Raw genomic sequence first — 20,294 nt, 5'->3', positions numbered from 1 at the left:
GTTCGGCTTTCACTCGTCGTGCCTTGTGGGCACTTTCAGGAGCCAAGTGCAGAGATGATGCCTATTGCAACAGCTCTTGTTGGCATGCTAGTATACTGGCATGGGATATAAAGTAATGTGCAATGGTTGAATATTCCTCAGACTTACTGATTTCAGAGTGCATAAGCGTGCAATAAATTAAGTTGTGATGAATAAATTCACTGCCATTTTTTTACATGCTTTGGGACACTGCATTCACACTCAAACAGGTAGAATCCACACAGACTAAATTCATGACTCTCAACAACACAACAGCTAGGTTATAGTTGAAGTCTGATAAATTCGTTATTTTGTGCAATAGTAGCCTTGCCTAATCTGTGTGCCACAAGTTGCCAATGCCTTAAGCTACTGTGCCACACACATGCATGTGAACAGACAGACAAGACAGAGAAAAGCATTTATTTTTTTATCTGCACTTTACAAGTAGCTAAGAGACATAAGCAAAAGAAATAAATATTACTGCTACATGATAGCTACTATACGTTTCATACATTTAAGTATATAACTAAAATGTACAAATTTTAAAAGTTAATAAAAAGAACAGGGAAAGCAATTCATTATTCTGGAGTCCAGAAGAGATCAGGGTGCTCAGTTCAACATGAACACTGAAGACCAGTGACACAGACATTAAGCATTCAAATATAAAACAATATTGGAAATGTGAATGTAAATTTCTCAGTCCAGTTTAATTGATTATTACAGTTGCCATGATTTTCTTTAAACCTAATATTCCCTCCAAAGTTACCAACTATGTTGGTGAAAGTTTTGGTCCCTTGGTCAAAAATGACCAAAAGCTCTTCACAGTTCCAAGTCTCTATGTCTGAGGCATATTAATGTTCAATCTCTATACTTCGACAAGAGCATTAAAAGGATCATGATTGCCCATCTTATTGTCAGCATGGTGAGTTGGTTAGGAGATGCATGTTTGGAAACTTTTCTCCCTCATTGAGGGAATATTGTGAATGTTTTTTAAGTCACCGAGTCAGAAAAGTAAAAAAGTGATCATGGAACCTCCACAGATCTTCATGTGCTGTGAACGGTCTGACATTTTCGTGGCCGAGCGTTTAAGGGGCCTTGGCTTTCGTCTGTGCGGGTGAGGTAGTCTAAGTCGAGTAGAGGTTGTAGGGCGACTGGCCCAACAGGAATTCTCCGACCCCGATGAAGTACATGACCTGAGCAATTCCAAAAAGCGGAGCAATGACCAGTGCCCTGCAACTGGCTCCCTTCAGAAGTGCCTTCGGCCCCTCCCTGTCCAGGATTTTCCTGTGGGGGGGCGAGGACAAATCCCATCGTTACGTGCACTCACTGGCATCGCAGCGTCCCTCACCAGAAACGGCAGTTACCTTACGCAGTCCACCACGCCACTGTAGCTCTCCTCGTTTGTACTTTTGCTAAGCGACTGTAGCCTGGTCTTCACCACTGTAGAAGAGAAGAAAAACTCCCACATCACTCCGCTTGTTCCTTACTCTGCCCGTGGTGTCCACGACAAGTTACACCGAGCTTACCGTCGCACGGGTTCACCGCCACCGCTGCCGCGCAGCCGGCCGCACAGCCAGAAACGAAGCACCAGTAGAAAGGGGCGTTTTCCCCCTCCGAGGGCTGGCCCAGCCGGTTGAGGTGTGCAAAGAGGGGAAGTAGACCACCGAGAAGGGGATGTCCCTAAACCCGCCAAAAAAAATTATGTCAGAACGAGGAGGCCCTCCTTTACGCCAACAGCCAGCAGTGGCCATCAGACCTCATCAGCGTAGCCCCCAGGCCCTTGTACAGCCCCTGGACCCCTTGGGTGCGAAGCAACTCCTGCGCGATCTGCACGGCCGACGCCCTCCTGGCAGCTGTGGGCGGCCCCATGCTGTAGGCGCAGCTCAGAACGGTGCCCGCGGCCGCCAGCTTCATCGTGGGCAGCACCATCAGCTTCCTCTGCTGGGCGGCTGAAGAACGGGGGACGACAATCAGTCTTATTTTCCCGAGATTCAGTCGAAAAAAGCTGCCCGCTTTGTCTCCGGCTCACCGAGTCTCCCCGCGTCCTGCAGCTGGATTTTCAGCATCTCCATTGGTGTTGTTATGATGACTTGGCACATGCCTGCGCCGCACCCCGCTAGCATCTCCTTCAGCACGGTTAGCCTGGGCCTGCCAGCAAAGACACAATCCGGGGTCAGGACGTTCAACGCGCGCCGATCTACTCGTGTCAGATCCGGGTCACTCACTCATTCTTGCTGAGATGGTGGCGGAAAAAGTCGTTGGCAGCCAGCTTGATGGCCTTCTCCGGGGTTACCAGTGTGAGGTTAACCGCAGCCCCTAAAACCAACAGAATTCAATATTTCACGATTAACATTCATTATGGCAGCAATTTCGATTCGCTGCAGCAACAAAAATTCAATTTTTGTGGCCTAGCGGGTAAGGAAGACACCCGCAATCCAATGGTTGCCGGTTCAAGGTGCCACTGAGCCTGCTCCCCGGGCGCCTGTCATGGCTGCCCACTGCTCACCAAGGGTGACGGTTAAAAGCAGAGGACACAGCTCGTTGTGTCACCGTGTGCTGTGCTGCAGTGTTTCACAATGACAATCACTTCACTTCATTTCTGACTGCCGCGAATGAGCAGTAGACAAACATTAAAAAAAACAAGCTGCTGTCTCAGGCTTTTTTTGTGGCCGCTGAAACATGTGTGCCATATAAATACATGTGATAGTAGCATGTCACCATGTGATAGTAGCATGTCACCATGTGATAGTAGCATGTCACCATGTGACGCCTACAAGGAAACTGAAGTCTGCTCCCTACCTCTGTACATTCCGAAGTAGCCCTCGGACCGGACTGTTTTGATGAGGCAGTCGATCCTGCAGAAGAGAGAAAGAAACCAGGTTCCACATCAAGGACCGCTTCGCCCTGCCCACCGACTGCATGGGACACGTCCTAAGAGCATGGGCTGAGGTGGCACTCACATGTTTCTGTAGACCTGCTGACCACCACGCTGATTCTGCAGTCGGGTCTTTGCCAAGTCCACGGGAAACACACAGGTCACGCCAACTATGCCAGCGATGCCGCCATTGATGAGCTTGGCAGGGAGGCTGTGGAGGAAGGGGGTATCACACTGACCGGCTGGCAAGCTGACCTCAATATCTGGTTTTACTCTAGCCACTCCTCAAGATGTTCATCTGCGCTGACTCTTGCACTCATATTCTCCATTTACAGCATTTATCAGACGCCCTCATCCAGAGAGACTTACAGTCAGTAGTTACAGGGACAGTCACCCTGGAGACACAGGGTTAAGTGTCTTGCTCAGGGATGGTAGTAAGTGGGGTTTATGGTCATTGAGTTAGATAAGTGTGTTATCCACTAGGCTACTACCACCCATATTTACTTTACTTTACTTTACTATACTTGGCAGATGCTTTTATCCAAAGCAACTTACAAGAGGAAGACACCAGCAATTCTCGTTCGGTTTCTATAGATTTTGAGATTTTGAGCCCTGATAAGGCCTAACTTGTCAGAAAAAGAGCATGCTCGGAGATTGTTAAGTGCTAGACGAAATAAATAAAAATGTTTAGTGGTAGTTTTTTTACTTTCATTATCAATTATCTCTTTTTTGATTTCTGATCAATAAATTCTCACTTATCTGTCCATGCAAAAATAATAATAATGATAATTAATTCCACAACTGTCTATGTATTTATTTTTGAGTAATAATGATTTAAAAGTGAGACTTTACCTGATCTGCTGTTGGGCCATTGTATTTTCAAGAATGTGAGGTGACCGTCAGAGTAGGCAGGCCGGAGGTAGAGGAGTTGCAAGGTGTCCCTGGGATCTTGAGGACTGGTATTTATAGGGTGGAGGGGGTGTCGGCACCTCCCGTCCTCCTCTTTCCGGCATGTTCCCTCCCTCAACTGTACTATTTCACTGTCAGTGACTTCCACTCCAATACTTCCCCACAGAGTCTCTTTATTTAGTCTATGACCTTGCTCACTGAGTCACACACACCATGACTTTTTTTCACATGTGTAATTTGTTGCCAGAATTATGATTATTATAGCTATTTTATAAACCTGAGGCAAATCTTTAGTTTTTCTGTATTATTACAGTTCTTAGTAGCAGTAGTAGTTGTAATATATCACACTGAAGAAAAGCTTTATAACCCTAAACCTGAAATCAAACTCAAAAACTACAGTCAGATCTTTTGGTTATTGTATTATAATATAAAATAATTATTAGTAGCAATGGTAGTAGTAGTAGTAGTAGTAGTAGTAGTAGTAGTAATATTTAACAATGTAAAAAAAAAAAACTTTATAACCCGATACCCTTACTGCGAACATAAACTCAGAAATCACAAGCAAATCTTTTGGTTTTTCTGTTTTTATTATTATTACAGCCAGTGTAATATCCCCATTTTTTTCATGCATCGTGTTATAATATCTGATGGTTTCCTGTCTTTTTGAGGACATTTCCCCCCAACTAAGGCATAAGGCATAAGTCTCTCCCACTCTGAATCATTCATGCATCTTACACAGCTTTCAGAAACCCACAGATCATTTTACAGTCGGCACACACAAACACACACAGCATGAAATCCTGCACACGTGCTCACAGAAATAGAGTCTAAATACAGGCGCCCACACTTACAGGGACACATGCTCTCACACATCCACACGCACACACACACACACACACACACCAGTCTGTTGCCCTTCAGAGAGGGCACGGTCCTTTATTCTGATCTAAACCAAGGGCACATTCAGACTAATTCCATTCAGTCAACTGGCTCTCAAAAAAAAAATCAGGGTCAGTAGAATACAAACCCATGGTTTTACACACCAAAAAAGTTATTTAAAAAAATGATTGTCATTGTGATACACAACAGCACAGCACACGGTGCACACAGTGAAATGTGTCCTCTACATTTAACCCATCACCCTTGGTGAGCAGTGGGCACCATGACAGGCACCCGGGGAGCAGTGTGTGGGGACGGTGCTTTACTCAGTGGCACCTCTGTGGCACCTTGGCGGACAGGGATTAGAACCGGCAACCTTCTGATTATGGCCACTTCCTTAAACACTGGGCCACCACTGCACCAGCACCCTCTGCACTTTGTTGATTTAGTTTATTATTTGCAGTCGATTAAAAGGATAAAATAATACACTCCACGGACAAATTACTTTGCTAAAACTTTATTTTGGTGTGCACAAATTTTAACACTGTAGTCATGGTTCCAAAGAGACAAAAATGACAGTTTTGCCAGGGTTCTCAACATTTTTTTCTTTTGTTGTAAAAGAAATGAAAAAAAACTCACTTTGCAGGATATTTTAATTTCCGACACTCCTAATGTTGGCCGTACCATTTTAACCAGCTTGGTTGAGTGAGCACTCGGTTATTATTGGGGTTGAAAAATTACATTGAATAATTCCCCCCAAGGGAGAAAAATCTATTTTTTTTAGCTGTTCCAAAAAGTTATATTTGATTAGGTCATTATAATTTTTTCATTGTTACAATACAGGGAGTGCAGAATTATTAGGCAAGTTGTATTTTTGAGGAATAATTTTATTATTGAACAACAGCCATGTTCTCAATGAACCCAAAAAACTCATTAATATCAAAGCTGAATGTTTTTGGAAGTAGTTTTTAGTTTGTTTTTATTTTTAGCTATTTTAGGGAGATATCTGTGTGTGCAGGTGACTATTACTGTGCATAATTATTAGGCAAAAACAAAAAAAACAAATATATACCAATTTCAATTATTAATTTTTACCAGTGAAACCAATATAACATCTCCACATTCACAAACATACATTTCTGACATTCAAAAACAAATCAGCGACCAATATAGCCACCTTTCTTTGCAAGGACACTCAAAAGCCTGCCATCCATGGATTCTGTCAGTGTTTTGATCTGTTCACCATCAACATTGCGTGCAGCAGCAACCACAGCCTCCCAGACACTGTTCAGAGAGGTGTACTGTTTTCCCTCCTTGTAAATCTCACATTTGATGATGGACCACAGGTTCTCAATGGGGTTCAGATCAAGTGAACAAGGAGGCCATATCATTAGTTTTTCTTCTTTTATACCCTTTCTTGCCAGCCACGCTGTGGAGTACTTGGATGCGTGTGGTGGAGCATTGTCCTGCATGAAAATCATATTTTTCTTGAAGGATGCAGACTTCTTCCTGTACCACTGCTTGAAGAAGGTGTCTTCCAGAAACTGGCAGTAGGACTTGGAGTTGAGCTTGACTCCATCCTCAACCCGAAAAGGCCCCACAAGCTCATCTTGATGATACCAGCCCACCTCCACCTTGTTGGCGTCTGAGTCGGACTGGAGCTCTCTGCCCTTTACCAATCCAGCCACGGGCCCATCCATCTGGCCCATCAAGACTCTCATTTCATCAGTCCATAAAACCTTAGAAAAATCAGTCTTGAGATATTTCTTGGCCCAGTCTTGACGTTTCAGCTTGAGTGTCTTGTTCAGTGGTGGTCGTCTTTCAGCCTTTCTTACCTTGGCCATGTCTCTGAGTATTGCACACCTTGTGCTTTTGGGCACTCCAGTGATGTTGCAGCTCTGAAATATGGCCAATCTGGTGGCAAGTGGCATCTTGGCAGCTGCACGCTTGACTTTTCTCAGTTCATGGGCAGTTATTTTGCGCCTTGGTTTTTCCACACGCTTCTTGCGACTCTGTTGAATATTTTGAGTGAAACGCTTGATTGTTCGATGATCACGCTTCAGAAGCTTTGCAATTTTAAGAGTGCTGCATCCCTCTGCAAGATTTGAAAAGACAACTTTAGATGTTTTTTATTTCTTTTGATTTTATGCTTATTTTTATGTTTTTTTTGGGAGGGGTCTCCGACACCCCAGTAATCGTGCAAGCAGATTCATTAATTAATCAATTATTTGGTATTTTTAGTCATATTGTGAGTGCTTGCACATGCACGTGTACTGCTGAGGTAGGAGACGTAAAACGGCACTGTTGGTAATTAGGGTTGCTATAATTATTCTGTGTGTGTGTATATATATATATATATATATTCATCCGTCTTACGAATATATTCCTGTTTACTTTACTTCTCGCTACAGCGGAATTAGTGTACAGTGGACCTGACGTTATCTCCCTTATTCTTGCATTTTATACACGGGTGTGTATTTCATGGTTGTGTTGCTTTTAATGCTACTGCACGATCCACGTGTACTTCCTGTGTTCTCCATGTTTCTTCATGTTAATTGTGTATTATATGTATGAAGACTGATATTGTAATTATAAATCCACTTGACCAGGGGTTTGCAACTTGCTGCTCTTTTATCCCTACAGCGCGGCTCCCTGAGTATGTGGAAAATATGAATTTAAGTGTATTATATTATATTTTTATCCGTTGTTTTATTTTATTGTAGTAAGGAATTTGATGGTTATTGTTTTCTTGTAACATTTTCTATGCCAGGTGGGCTAAGCCTGGGGCAGCACTGGCCACCCTTGAAATCTGATTGGTCACCCCAACAGGAACTGTTAATCAGTTTGTTAATCAGACATCCTTCGCCCCTACAAGATGGACTGGGAACCTGCTTGCCGTGCTCTTACAGACACAGAGAAGAGGTACGCACAAATTCAGAAAGCTTCAGATGGCTTCTAGCCATCGTGTTTGCTACAAAATGCTTCCATCAGCATGTGTATGGTGGCTGTACAATCAGATCATGAACCTCTGGAGGACATCGTGTGCAGGCGCTGCTGCAACGTCACATACACATCAATGACACACTCTCACAGGCCACAGAGAGCAGAGTTGATGAACACGCTGATGTAGACACCTCTAATTCGTGAATGCACTGCACACAACAAAATGTGTCATCTGCGTTTCATCCATCACCCTTGGTGAGCAGTGGGCAGCCACGAAAGGCACACAGTGTGTGGGGAAGGTGCTTTTGCTCAGTGGCACCTCAGTGGTACTGTAATGGAGGACCTGCAGATCCCCCTGTGCAGGATAGCTGAGCGGTGATGGTGGCTGCCCTGACATGGCCCCCTTGGCCTTGGAGCTGCTGGAACTGATGCTGCATTGTCCTCCATCGCTGCTCCTGTCGCACCACCTCCTGCTCCATTCGCTCTTCCTGTGCAACTTGCGACTGAATGAGGACCTTCATCAGCCTGGCTGACTCAGAGAACTGGCCCTCTGCTGAGCTCGCTCTGCCTCTCCTCCTGCTTCAGTGGAGCTGGTAGGTGCTTCCAGGTCACCTTCTCCTTCACCTTCTCTCTCCCCTCTCCTTCGCCAGTCACCCTTCTCTCCCAACCAAAAACTTGGGCCAGTCTTAATAGGCTTGTAATTAAATAATAAAATACTGACATTGAATTACGATTTATGTCAAGATTCAAAATTCAAGATTCAAGATTGATTTATTGTCAGTACAACAGTATACGGTGTATTGAAATAATGTTTCACACAGACATCCCTCCCTAGTGCAATCATTAAAGAAAAATATGTATGTGTATACACACTAAACTAAAACTAAAGCTTAAATACTGTACAAGTTCCTCTACAGGAGAAAAGTAGAACTTTTCTGTACTATGAACAGGTCAAACAGGACATAACTGGACAAGACAAACATGTGCACAATGTGCAAGAATGTGCAAAAAGAGCAGAGATGTGCAAATGTTCACCGCTACCACGCCGCCTGTGACCAAACACCATTTGGTTACCCTATATGGCTGTTCAGAGTACTGGTAACAGGTGCTAGCTCTGTTACAGGCCCCTTGGCAGTTCAGGATTTTAACCCACAACTCTTCGATTACGAACCTGCTTACCTGCTATAGGCCACAACTGCACTTCATGTCTTGAATATTTGTAATACATTCATGAATATTGCAACATGAACTCCAAGACTAAAATAAAAACAGGGTGGGGTTGGACATGTGATCCTCACCTGTGATCCTCACCTAGTGGCCTTTTTCTTGGTATAGATGCTGGCAGCTCGTGCATATTTAATTCTGTCAACATTGCTGTGATGAATACATTCACAACGACAATTATGCAGACCGTGCAAGGATGTCAGTCTTATACCATGTCTGCTTATTCTTCACTCTCAGTATTGCAAAAGAGAATCACATGACATCATATGACAGAATTATAATGCCAGTGACAGCAGGATAAACAGAACAATTGGAATAAAATGTGGCCACACATGCCCCTTGTTGAATGCTGTTATCAGCAGAAGCAAACTAATATCCATGGCACCCTGAGCCAGTGTCTAAATTAGGCAAGCCACTGATTTTAAAGACAAGACGGGGGCTTTCTTCCTCCTAGGAAGTAGTTTTTTAACATGAGCAGCCCTACTAAACAGGAAACAGGGTGTAGTTGGACACGCGATCCTCACCTAGTGGACTCAAAGTGGCCACAATGCTGTTATGAATATGTTTATAACCACAATGGTTAAGACCATGACAGAAGTTGTGGTGTCAGTCTGTTCCATTGTTTTCTTGTTTCTCACATGTTCAACTAAATCACATGACCACATCTGGCAAAATATTATTTCACTAAATCCCACTTCATCCCACTCACCTGTGAAAATATCTAGTCTCCGCCCACCAACTGGAGTACCAGGGACAACGCAATCAGTACCATGAGTGGGATGTATAATGGCCATACATCCCCTTGCTTATCACGCAGATAAGTGGCCAGCAGAAATGACAAATGACTCAATCTGAGCCACTCAGTGTGAATCAGAATTTCCAGCCAGAGGAACAGCCGGATGTACTGACTCTGCTGAGGAGTGCTAACCCATCTGTGAGTGATTCAGCAGGTGCAAAGAAACTGCCAGATATTATGGAACTTTTATGGTAGTAATTGATGTTTTATTGATTATAAGATGAATGAGTTTACCAATTTGGACATGGTGCAGTTGGGATTTGGTTCAATGGAGACCTCAGATTCGTGACTCATGGATTATTTAATGGATCTGGGTGATTAACGAGGTGAGACATGAATCACACAGCACTACAGATGTGAAAGACGCAAGACAGATAAATAATACCCTGCACACTCACATTGTCAATAAAATGTAAATTTAAAAAAATATATGTTTTTTTTTACTTTATTCTTTATCTGTGACCTGGTGCGTCCTGGTATTTTGTGACTGCTGCATTACCACATGAATCGTGCTCAATTTAATGGATGACTATTCTATTCTATTGACTATTTTACAGTTTATTCAAAATGGCTTAAAATGCCACAAGAACCAACAGTAAATGCATTGAAATGAATGCAAATTGTACTACAGCTTTGTCTGAATGTTCAAGATGATATTGTTTTTGTCCTAAAGGTTCATTTAAATGCCATTTCATAAAAAGAGAGATGGGAAAACTGTTTATATACCCCACACGCTGCTCCCCGGGCACCTGTCATGGCCGCCCACTGCTCACCAAGGGTGATGGTTAAAGCAGAGGACACATTTTGTTGTGTCACCTTGTGCTGTGCTGCAGTGTATAACAATGACAATCACTTCACTTTCACACGATTGATGAATCAATATGATGTAAAGTGATATATCACAGATAAGCTCCAAGAGGCATGAAAAAATACAAATGATCACTCTAGCCTTAATATTTCTGGTCAGTGCACACATATGTGATTGTGTTAAGTTAAAGAGTCGTTTAATTATCATTTATGTTTCAGTACACAACAGTCACCGTGTTAGGTCTTTTAAACACAAAGAGGAGTCTAAATGTATGAGTTTTTGGTAAACTGTTTCATATACATTTGAATGGGTGGTTTTGGGAGTGGAACACAAAGACGCTTTTTTTTAAGGTAATCCTCTGAAGGAACTTGTGTTGACCGAGTGGAGTGGTTTGGAACACTTGAAAGTCATCCTGGTCTTTGGGACACACTCCGCCTTGTCAGTGTTACACCTGGAGCAGTGGCACCTTTGGGCCACTGGGTAGAAGAAGAGAGGGTTGATGTGGTTCGGGCACCTAGACATCGTAGCTACATGGTACTCGACCGATTGAGGGATGCAGCCCCTCTGGATCAGAAAGCGCTTTCCTACAAACTCTTTGATGTTTGTGTCCTGAAAGAAAGACAAGAGGCTGGGTGATGAGGGGTGTGATTTTCTACCAAGGATCAGTGTTAAATATTCAAATATGAAAACAATGACTAAGCTAATCAGGAGTAAGTTTAGAACATGTTATAGTGGCTGATAGGTTCATTTTTTTTTCTCTCATTATCCATGTTAGTAAAGGACAAAATACATTAATTAAACTTTTTCTGAAACAGAGCATTCAAAAGAACAATAAGCAATTGAATTTGCATTTAAAATGTAAAACTATATTTTTACTAAAGCATCCAAACCCAAATATACATTGAATGAGCAAACCACTTCATGACATTTTAATAGTAATATTTGTCAGATATGTCAGAAATTAATATTTGTCAGACTGACCTGCTACACATATGACAAACAAATTAATTACTAAATATGAGAAAAGTCATTTTCAAAAAGTGATCTTTCAAATGACTAGTTTTTACAGTTATTAATCTTTATGGTACTCTTCACCATAACAAACTATTAAGTATAATTCACTAAACATATGGAATAAATACAGGAAAGAGGTTTCTGGAACCTTTCATTGGATTACTGGATAGGTTAATTTATATTAATGTGTCCATTATTAAATTATTAAATCTGACATTAGCTATATTTCTCAAGTAATATGTTTAAATAGAAATACAGACCAATATTCTACTCATACTAATCATAACAACATACTAATCTATGGGTTTATGGCCCAGGAGACGTATTTAAAAACTCTCCCCACCTGAGAGTAGCACAGTCCACTGCAGATGGTGGTGTTGATGGCCAGACAGTGATGACACTCATGCCTCTCCATGTGGAGGGTGATGTTGTGCAACATGCACGCCTGGAGAACCCCCACTCCCAGCAGCCCGAGGACGAGGCTGCGAGCCAACACCGCCACGCCCATTTTTATAAACTCCACGTACAAAACTGTGGACCCCTACCTGGAGGAAATTCTGAAAAGACAATCAAGTGTATCCGTTACATCCCTTTCATAATTCATGCTCTTGATTTCACTCACACAGCCTACCTTCAGCTTCAAAACGTGAAGAATGACCCTCAGTTAGAATACTCTCTGTCTTCTTACTTTGCCTGCAGGATGCTGGCAATGTTGTTCAGTCGTCCCGCTGCTTTTATACTCATCATAATCCTCGCAGATCCTCACGCTCCCTTATCTTCCCTCAGAACAAACGTGAACCCCCTGCCCGCTTCAAGTCAACTGAAGTGCCACTGAAACGTCCCCACGTCCTGCATGTTGCCAGTTTAGTTAAACATTTTCAACTTTGTAGAAGACATGGCTGCTTATTTCTAGTATGACTCTAGAATAGAGCAAGTCTTTAAATACTTCATCTGTTTAACCTGTTCATCAACAGTTTTACCATCTTTCAAACTGATTTGTTAATTTCACGTCATTTGAACTGCGTATTGCCCGCATGGCTTTGACGCCCTGCACAGACCCACGGACCGGGTCACTTTCTCCAGACTTCACCCGTTAGAAGTCGTCCGAGCTCTGTAACATCAGGAGGACTCGGCCGAACTCCCTATACTGTCAGGTGGTCCTTCAAGTAGAAGGAAGGTCTGGCTTTTTTTACGCTTCCCTCATCCCCCCTGCCATTAGAATGGCCCTTGCTTAATGTTTGATTTTGTTGTGTTCTAGAAATGAAATATTTTTGGAATTCTCATCTGTTCATCTAAACCATACGTATAAATGTATTTAAATTTTTTCTTTAATATTTATTACTTTTTTGTTTGTTTGTTTCTAATCAGCACAAAAATGGTTCGGGTGCCCAGAAACACCAAATTGCAATCCAGATCAAACTGATGTGCTTGGGGTTAAGCTATAGCAAATTCTGTTGGTCCAGATTACCAAACCGATACATTTACCAGGGGCCAGACATTTTCAGTGGCCTGTAAGCGGCAAGGTTTGCCGTTTATATTGGCCAATCGCTGACTTCCGAGTCCAATAACAATTCATTGCCTCCAAATCTTCTTTATTTATGACATAAATGCACCCAATCAGGTTTCTCACTCATACTCCATCATTGCCCATTGATGCGGACTGAAATCAATATTTAGGAGTACTAAATGCTGAGGTACTTTCTCCAAGAAGGCTGAGTACCGAGTACAGTAATACTGTAGGAGAAAATTCACAAAAACAGATTCCAACACTGAGTATACCAACACCTGCGGGACGTCCAGAGTGGGAGAGATGCCTCCACTATGTGTATAGTGAGACCAACTAGGTCTAGCCTCATGCACCAGCTCCACCTCCTTCCCCATCAGCAAGACAACATTCCCAAAGACAGATTCCATTGCCAAGTTCTAGTAAGCCATGGTTTATTCTGCAAGCCTGACGACTTTTTTGGCATTGAAAAAAAAAAAAAAAAAGTCTCATCACCACTTCAGGCTGACAAAATAATGGCAAAATAGCTCCAAAGATTCCCGACATTTGGTGAAAGTGCTCAAGGCAGCAAAGGGACTGATTGTTATACATTGTATAATGTATGATGTAAAAGTATTTGTACTCTAAGGGCATCCAAACATCATACATGTTCATGTTAAATTTGGCTACTGCAACTGCCCAGGCCATAGTGTTTGGGTCCCATTAAACAGCACTGGCGATCTCTCTATCTTTAATATTGGTTATGTTGATAAGTGATTTTTCTGTATTATTGTTTCCGAGCGCTTGTTGGTAATTTGGGGTTATCGGGGGGGTGAACGGCAGAACCCACACGTCACGTGTTCTTGATCCACCTGGTAGGAGAGCTAGGCATGTTTTCTCATCATAATCCTCCTAATTCTCACCGGCTCCCCCCAGCACCTTATCAAGCACAGTGGCATATGTGAGTCTTTAACCCTGGTCATGGCAGGCTCCCTGGCAACAGCGTCCCAAGGGATTCAAAAGGGACCTCAAGGGGGGAGAAAAAGGGATTTCTCTGATTCTGGCATCTGATAACATCATACCCTTTAATTCCCCCCATCATCATCTAATCTTTTCATGTTTAAGCACATTCATTTCGACCATAATTTGGAACATTTATTTTAACTCCGCCAATATGTTGCTGAGATAATAAAAGATATGATGACAGATGTTATTCGTATTTGTGTATAAAGCACAAATTGTATAATATATAAATATGTGTGTAAAATGACCAGTCACTTTCCAACATACAGCAAATAATTTAATTAATCAAATTTCATGAATACAATATTGTTTTCTCAAACTTACATGGTAACATACTTGACATCACAAGCATCAATAATCAGACTCTGGTTTACAGGCAATTGCAGCTGTACCTACGGGAGAGTGTGTTGCAGTGGTGGCCTAGTGGTTAAGGATCCGCCAAGGCACCACTGAACAAAGCACCGTCCCCACACACTGCTCCCCGGGCGCCTGTCATGGCTGCCCACTGTTGACTAAGGGTGATGGGTTAAAAGCAGGGGACACATTTCACTGTGTGCACCATGTACTGTGCTGCTGTGTATCACAATGACAAACACTTCACAATTTAGAACGTCCATCCTGGCGCTACAGACCCAGTCGTAATATGATACGTAGCAGTTTTGTCACAAACAGGTCACAATGAAATGTTACCGTGCCATTTCTAACGTGTTTTTCCGAATTTATACTGATTATACTGTAAAATATGGTGAAACTGATTGTAAAAAATATGCTTCTCACAAAAAGAGAAATTGCAATGAAAGGACGAGGGGCCACCAGAAATAAACGAGGAGTCCACCTTAAAAAAATCCTGCAGTATTCTTATTGTAAAATACTACAAAAATACAGATCTCAACGCTCTAAAATATGTGTTTGGCATGTCCATATAGGCAGTGTGGCACGTTTATTAATTTCTCTTTGGGATTTAACGGGCTGTCCAGAGGTATATGTTTTGTATGATAATCCAGTTATCGTGGTCTTTTGTCACTCTGATTCTCAAACAGGAGAACGGGGATTTGACCACCTTTTGGACATCATTCATCTCAAACTGGCCATTCTTGAAAGAGCCAAGAAGGAAAAATTCCAAACAGTTCAGGCCCTTTCCGGTCCTCACTGAGACCAGTCCAGCCTCCACCACTGCAGATGAAATAAAATCCTTCTTCTCCTTTGATCCTGTGTTGATGACAATCCGAGACAGAATCACAGGAGAGTGGAAAGCCACCAGAAAATAGTTTGTGAGAGTCGGAGCTTTTCCCCAGAAGAAGTCTGAGCTTTGGGTGTAGGCGTTTTCTGGCCTGTGATTCTGGTAGAAAATGATGTCTGTGTGAATGTCAGCAGGAGGGTTATCCGCAGGGCTTTCATGGAAATCGCTGTCCTTCAGGTGATTCAAGTTGCCCTGGAAAGACGAATATGTGCCCATGTGCTGAAAGAGGGAAGGCTGGTAGCGAATGACCTTGTCTTGCATGAGCAAGGTCCGGAAGTGGGACAGGAGGAAGTCACAAGGCATCTCCTGGTAGAAGAGGAACAGGAAACGTGCAAGGAGAGGCAGGTCCATGGAGTGGTACAGCTTCCCAATGTATCCTAGTTTGGAGTACTCCAGCGTCACCCACGGTGAGCTCCCCCTGGAATGGATGTGCTTTTTAATGGTTGTGAGGAACCTTTTGGAGCACTTCACATCGTCCTCCAGCATGATGAAGTAGTCGGACAGATTTCTGCTGAAGTGGACCAGAGACGCGTAGTCAACGTTTTGTTTGGAGCGGAAGGCCACCCGGTCCGGAGGGTCGTTGAAGTTCCTCTTCAGCCCGACCAGGGGCGGATACTGATCCTGCGGTGTGTGGATGACCAACATCAGACCCTGGTCCAGCTGGTCCTTGAAGTGCTTTGAAATGCTCTCCATGGTCTCCATCACCCAGTTTGCATCAAATTCAGCCAGAAGGACCACCACCACTATCTGAGCCAGCTCCTCTGGGGAAGACTGAGAAAAGATGGACTGCAGAGTGTTCAGAAGGTAGCTCTCTTTTTTCCTCTTGACTGAAGACAGTCCCACAGTCAGGTATTCTGGAAGACAACAGCGCCCTTCATAAGCCATTGATCATAATGATCAGGGTTGCAACTAAATAATCCAGATTTCATGATTATCTTGATTTTTTTTATGTGAATTTATTTTGTCGCAGTTTTTGGACAGTTTGAAAAATTAAATATGTAAATAAGTGCACATCAAGCTCAAAATCCTTAATTTGAATGAAGTGACAAGAAAATAATGATAAACCTGTCCGGATTAGAGCTTTCACATTTCACAGTTCACAAATCAGTTGAAGTTGAAGTGCAAAAAGGTGAGAATGTTCACATTTCCTGAGCTCAGCCTTGAACGATGAGGTGACAGAAGATTGTCGCTACTACTGAACACTGTCTGCACAGTCTGAGAGGACACCAAAAATTCAACTCGCCCACACGTCTGATCACCCTACTTAAAACGACCGTGATCTGCAGACAAACGCTTTACCATTTCAGGACTGTCACAAACAGGCTATGTTTGAAATTCCCTTTTTATGAGACTTCCAGAGAAGGAAACATAAAGCTTGTTATAGACAAAGATCTTCAATCAGTAGCCAACAACACTACATGAACTAAATAATTTGTAGCGTTGTCCGAGTTTGCTAATGGATTGCGGTAGTGTTTTTATTTTTTAGAATAAAACCAGTTAATCCCTACAACCCTAATAATGATACATTATAGTCCGATGATTAGCAGCAGAGCAATTCAACGAATCACATCAATCCACGTACTGCAACTGGAACAATCAGAGCAACAAGTGAACTGCTTTGTTCTGACTTACGCTTGTATGGTAGAGGCTTGCCGGCGAGAAGCTGTATAGTCAGATTAAAAGGAAGGACACTTCGCATCTTCTCCTGGGACTGCCACACGGTCCTCGCAATGATTTTTGACTCACTGATTGCTTGGAACTGAACAGCACAAAAAAACAAAAAGTACACACAACTCAAGATTCTTTATTCATCATCAATTATAAGACTGCAAAAAAAATCTAATTAATTCAAGTAAGTTACAATACCATATATATGGTAATATACAGTACACCTTCTCATTCAATGTGTACATAAGTACATAAAGTACATAACTTCATTCATAGTTTTGATGCCTTCAGTGAGAATCTACCAACGTAAATGGTCATGAAAATAAAGAAAACACATTGAATGAGAAGGTGTGTCAGCACTTTTAGCCTGTAATCTATGTATTAGAAAAACAATTAATAAATATGAATGGAAGATAACATCACCAAAGTAAAATGAGTTAGCTGCTGGTTATGTAGATAGCGCTACCAGAAACGTGATGTTTGCAGTAGTGGAGTTCTGTGAGTGGGTGTGGTGGCATGTCCTGGTTAAGAAGTCTTATGGCCTGTGAGCAGAAGCTCCTCCCGAGTCTTTCTCTGTTTTGGCCATAAGACTCCTGAACCATTTGGCTGATTTCAGCAGGTCGAGCAGTCAGTTACTGGGGAGGGACGAGTCTTGGATCCTTGTCCTCTGATGCTCCGGTTCTGCATCTCCTGGGGTGAGCGTCCGGCAGAGGCGGTAGATCTGACCTGGTGCAGCATTCTGCCGCCCTGATCATGCTCTGTGGTGATTACTCTCTGTAACCCCAAATTCCAAAAGAGTTCCACTTACTTTTCCAGCCTTCTGTTGCCCCAATTTTTTTTAGATGTCCATCAGATTGAAAATTAGCTATTTTTCATGAAATAATAAAATGCCTTTGGACAGGTCTGCTATGTTCTACTGTGAATAAAATATGAGTTTATGAGCTTTTCTGTTATTATATACATTTTAAACAGCACCCCACATTTCTTTCTGGGATTGGGGATATAAAATATTATATAACGAAATACCATAAAATGTAATGTTTTACTCATTCCAACACATACCTAAAGGTTTAGCCTATCCTTGTTTTTCACGAAAGTAAAAAGTAATACTTTTAGAGTTCACGATCACCAGTTGAGTCGTGCCTACCTCGGAGATCTTGCTCATTAGAAACACCAGGATGCATGTTGCGATGAGAAGAGAAACTGCCCGGTTCCAGTAGCACCTCATAACCACAGCTTTCCCCAGGCTGCTGAAGAGAAGAGGAGAAATTCAAAATTGTGTCGAGGTTTAAGTTTGCTTTTAAATGCATAGAGAGTGCAAATGATGTATGCAAACATGCAGGCTACGCGCATGAGAAAGAGGAAATAAACTTTTTCTATGCAGCCTTTGCTTGGCAATCCTGGAACGCAAAAAAGTTAGTCAAAACAGTCATTACGTTACCAGAATTTTATGGAGGAAGTGCCACTGAACCAGCTCTACTGGTTTCATTAAAATTATATGTTGCTCATGGTGAGCAACAAAGCAACAACATATTATGACATTATCATGTTTTCTGTGTAAATTCTGCAAAAACAGAATTGCGTAGTGAGATGCATGATGGGCGGCAGAAGCCTAGTGGGTAACACACTCGCCTATGAACCAGAAGACCCAGGTTCAAATCCCACTTACTACCATTGTGTCCCTGAGCAAGACACTTAACCCTGAGTGTCTCTTGGGGGACTGTCCCTGTCACTACTGATTGTAAGTCACTCTGGATAAGGGTGTCTGATCAACACTGCTTCCTGGGTGATCTGTGTAACGCGCCACTCCACCCACTGCTGTTCCCTATAATAAAACTGAACCATCCTGTTCAAAGGTGAACTGCATGGTGATAATAGTGTCGTTGAAGGGGTCTGTTACACAATAACCTGACCATCGGCAGCAAAATGGATTCGAAAAAATGACTGCTCACATAATCAGTTCCACCCCGATTCACATACACACACATTACATTTATATTGTACACTTTCAGCATTTATCAGACGCCCAGAGCTGTAATTAAAAGCTGGGCCCAAACCGGCCCAAACCTGACAAGTACGGCTTTTAAAAGTCCGACATTATTGTGGGTGGACCAGCATGCTTTGCTCCACGCACTACGCGCGCTAGGCTGAAAATAAGCAAGGAAACGTTCAGGTTTGATGTAAACAGTTGAATGTTGCATATTGAGATATGTGTTACATGGAAATAAGCAGTTATTCAGGAAGAAAAGTAGGCGTGCTGTACTATTAACTACAACCTACCAGCGTGTACAATAAAAAAAAATAAATTCCGGCCAGAATGCATGCCAGATCAGAGGAAGCTCACCACGTTATTTAAAGGTCCCCCAATTATGAAAGTTTCACTTTGTGAGGTTATTTAATACGAGTTAATACAAGTTCCCCAGCCTGTCTATGGTCCTGCAGTGGCTAGAAATGGTGATAGGTTTAAAGAGAGCTTTGGTCATTACACTTCACCGTTCAGAGAGAAGCAGCTCAGACAGTCGGATCTGGAATTTGTCCCCTTATGACGTCATAAGGGGAAAGTGTGAAATAAAAAAAATTTATGGGCCTGGACTTTTCACGTGTCGTGTGACATTCACCTTTGGTCATAGAATGTCTTGGCTACTGCAGCGGCAGTCAGAAAACAACTGTATCTCACTTTAAACCTGGGAGTGGGAGTTCTTCTTGTGAGTCCCCCCCACGCGCATGGTTAATTAAACTTGGTAATCAACTCAGTTGACATTCTTTATTGCAGCTCCCCAGATGGGAAAATTCCCAAAAGGTTACCTCCTCCACGTCCCGCCTCTCTTCTCCACGTCCCACCGCTCTCCCCCACGTCCCAATAAGACCGATATAAAACTATTTTAAAAAATCATAATAGGGGGACTTTAAATGTACTTTCTTTATTTTTTCATAACTATTTACGTTGGTAGATTCTCACTGAAGGCATCAAAACTATGAATGAACACATGTGGAGTTATGTACTTAACAAAAAAAGGGGAAATAACTGAAAACATGTTTTATATTCTAGTTTCTTTGCTCTGATTACTGCTTTACACACTCTTGGCATTCTCTCCCCCAGGTTCGAACCCCCACTTGCTACCATCGTGTCCCTGAGCAGGACACTTAACCCTGAGTGTCTCCAGGGGGGGACTGTCGCTGTCACTACAGGTTGTAAGTCGCTCTGGATAAGGGCGTCTGAGAAACGTCATTTAGCAGCATGAAAATTAAAAGAATTTAAAGTAAAAGACCTTCGGCTGTAGTTTGAACCTGGGACTTCGTGGTCTTCTGCTTCACCGGCGAGTTCGCCACACGCCGGGCTGCTGCCGGCTGTTCCCACCGGACAACTCACCCGAAAACAGCCGACGTCGGGGTCCAACGTGGAGATGAAGAGGC

At 42.6% G+C, this 20,294-nt stretch overlaps 3 protein-coding genes across 3 annotated transcripts; all 3 read right to left on the bottom strand.

The window, feature by feature from the left end:
• Window positions 1-422: 422 nt before the first annotated feature.
• Window positions 423-3,837, bottom strand: LOC114798435 (mitochondrial glutamate carrier 1). Its single transcript, XM_074933652.1, is given in 10 exon segments — window positions 423-1,302; window positions 1,383-1,458; window positions 1,545-1,667; window positions 1,670-1,698; window positions 1,775-1,967; window positions 2,048-2,166; window positions 2,244-2,334; window positions 2,818-2,873; window positions 2,979-3,104; window positions 3,746-3,837. Coding segments are annotated over 10 exon segments (993 nt in total). The 5' UTR covers window positions 3,766-3,837; the 3' UTR covers window positions 423-1,142.
• Window positions 3,838-10,797: 6,960 nt separating this feature from the next.
• Window positions 10,798-11,974, bottom strand: LOC114798059 (thyrotropin subunit beta-like). Its single transcript, XM_028993437.1, has 2 exons — window positions 11,810-11,974; window positions 10,798-11,061 (listed from the first exon to the last, which is right to left on the bottom strand). Exons 1-2 carry the CDS (start codon window positions 11,972-11,974, stop codon window positions 10,798-10,800), a joined length of 429 nt encoding a protein of 142 aa, XP_028849270.1.
• A 2,284-nt stretch (window positions 11,975-14,258) lies between these two features.
• Window positions 14,259-20,294, bottom strand: LOC114797611 (alpha-1,3-mannosyl-glycoprotein 4-beta-N-acetylglucosaminyltransferase C). Its single transcript, XM_028992498.1, has 5 exons — window positions 20,150-20,294; window positions 18,028-18,130; window positions 17,517-17,654; window positions 16,845-16,971; window positions 14,259-16,066 (listed from the first exon to the last, which is right to left on the bottom strand). The coding sequence occupies exons 2-5, from the start codon at window positions 18,106-18,108 to the stop codon at window positions 14,934-14,936; spliced, it is 1,479 nt and encodes a 492-aa protein (XP_028848331.1). The 5' UTR covers window positions 18,109-18,130; window positions 20,150-20,294; the 3' UTR covers window positions 14,259-14,933.

The sequence above is a fragment of the Denticeps clupeoides genome, chromosome 10 (genome assembly GCF_900700375.1).
Source record: "Denticeps clupeoides chromosome 10, fDenClu1.1, whole genome shotgun sequence".
Taxonomy (NCBI): domain Eukaryota; kingdom Metazoa; phylum Chordata; class Actinopteri; order Clupeiformes; family Denticipitidae; genus Denticeps; species Denticeps clupeoides.
Note: the sequence above shows the minus strand (reverse complement) of the source record. Positions and strands in the feature narration are given on the sequence as shown.